The sequence below is a fragment of the Saprolegnia parasitica genome (assembly GCF_000151545.1).
Source record: "Saprolegnia parasitica CBS 223.65 unplaced genomic scaffold supercont2.1282, whole genome shotgun sequence".
Taxonomy (NCBI): Eukaryota; Oomycota; class Saprolegniomycetes; order Saprolegniales; family Saprolegniaceae; genus Saprolegnia; species Saprolegnia parasitica.
Window position 1 is genome coordinate 1 of NW_012157676.1, and position 2,185 is coordinate 2,185.

The following is a 2,185-nucleotide window of genomic DNA, read 5'->3' on the forward strand; positions in this document are numbered from 1 at the left end:
GTCCCAGATGGGCTGGTCTGGGTCCATCTGGATTTGGCGACACGAGCCACGACCACGTGGTCATCTGACGTGGCCAGCCCGCTCGCTGCGCCCCTGCAACGCGGGACGGGACGCGAGCGCGTGTGCAGGACGTGATGCAGGGTCGTCGTGGCCCGACCGCGTCGATGCACCACGTACACGAGCATCATGCAGAGGCCATGGCAGCGATCGGCTTGGCTGCCTTCCACGTGTATCTTGTCAGCACGCGGGAGAGCGAGAGTTGCTATGCACCGGATGCAGTCATCTCTTACCTGGTACTTGGAACCAGCCCCGTCCGGAGATGCTGCATCGAAAATATCCGCGTGCTACATACTCTGGGTGAGCGTCCCACCGACAGCACTATGTCGCACGCTGCCCTAGGCTCGTCAGCCACGGCAGAAGCAGCAGCAGCGTGGTATCCGACCCAATCCGCACCTCTGTACTGTACCTTAGGTATGGCGAGTATACAAACAACAAAAGTATGCACGCACGCACGTGCCTAAGCGTCGTGGCGCAAGGCAATCCGCATGTGTTCGTCGACGACGGCAAGGCGCTGCGCCGCCAGAGCGGCGTCGATGCCATCACCGATCCAGTGCAGGGGCACTTGACGACACGCGGGCGACGCGACGACGTGCGCAATGAGATCTGATTTGCGCTGGCCAGCATCATCTACCGGGAGTCGAAAACATGAGCGGCGTCGGATTACCGAGGCACGGACGGGCGAGCCGTTGGACTATGATGGGCCACGCCATGGTCTCAAAGCGCAGGAGACAGTACGTATCCTGGTCCGCATCTAGCGTCCCATGCTGTCACGCGAAAAGGGTCGTCGAGGTGCTACTACCTTGCAGATACAGCGCGCCGAGGCGGCGCAGACGTGCGAACGCCTTTCGGAAGCGACCGAGGCGCGCCGACGCACCCATGTCGGGCACGACGACGACGTCGGCGACCGCGTCCCGGAACCGAATGCTGGATGGCGCATTGTCTACGCGCATCAACCATATCGTGTCCATCGACTGTATACTGCGAGATGGAGAGAGCACCTTGCGCGAGATGCATAACGATCGCGACGGGCAGCGCGTCGTCGACCATGGGCGTCTCGACCGGCAACGGCAGACCAAGGAACGCGTGTCGACAGAGCGCTTCGAGGGTGGATTCGCGCGGCGTTGGTAGCGGCGCCTCGACGTACGGCGCGGGCTAATATGTGGCAACGATGACTCGTACAGTCCCGACGCGTTCGCACCTGGTTGTACACGTGCTGGTACAGCAACTGCGCTTGCGCCCAATGCAGCATTTCCGCGTTCGGGTCGACGACGACGACCTTGGTCGCGTGGAGCTCGACGCGACGTTCCCACGACGGCTTGAGCCGGCCAAAGACATGCACGAGGTCGCCCAGTTGACACGGCGGCGCGTCGGTTTGCCAATCGACAAAGCACACCTCGCCCGTTCCGTCATCGAGCAGATACTCGGCTATGGTCCAAGCATGAAGCGGTGCATGACGATTGCATGAAGGTACTGCGGTCGGTCTTGTGCTGCATGCTGGCGACGACGCCGACGAGCTGGGCGCGCGTGATGATGCGGCCATGGAGGCGGTAGAACATCTCGTCGCTTGTTGGCGCCGGGATCTGCAGCAGGTGGCACGCAAGCACCTTGACATAGCTCTAGCAGAAACGCGCGTCAGGACACGCCCGTCGACGGCGCGGCAACCCAATTGAGCGGATCCATCGCCACCGAAACCTGTGAAATTCAATGGCCTTTTCCGGCACACGGCAAAGTCATGCCATTGAGTTTGAGGAAAAAATGCTATACCTCGTGTGGTAGAAAGGCAACCTTTCAACTCAAAAGAGAGTCAAAACGGCGTCATTGAGATTCGTTTCATGAGGAACATGTCGCACATTGGACTTGGCATGCGGTTGCTCGCGCGATGGGATACCGCGCAGTTCCCGTGGTCGGCGATGGCCCAGCGGCTGCTACCGCTACTGGCAGCGAACGACGCAGCGACCTTCAAGCCACTACAGCAGGCTGCCGTGAACCTTGCGCAGCGGGGCTTTAGTCTGTTCCTGCACCTGCCAACCGGCGCGGGCAAGAGCCTCTGCTTTCAGCTGCCCGCGCTGCTGCCTGCCGCCACCGAGTCACGGTCATCGTGTCGCCGTTGCGGTCGCTGTTGCAA

At 61.4% G+C, this 2,185-nt stretch overlaps 1 protein-coding gene across 1 annotated transcript; it reads right to left on the reverse strand.

Moving 5' to 3' along the window:
- Positions 1-859: 859 nt before the first annotated feature.
- Positions 860-1,676, reverse strand: SPRG_18540 (hypothetical protein; the record flags this gene model as incomplete). Its single annotated transcript, XM_012357982.1, has 4 exons — positions 860-1,000; positions 1,059-1,212; positions 1,259-1,485; positions 1,532-1,676. Coding segments are annotated over 4 exons (667 nt in total), but the record flags the coding sequence as incomplete, so codon positions are not given.
- Between the last annotated feature and the right edge of the window lie 509 nt (positions 1,677-2,185).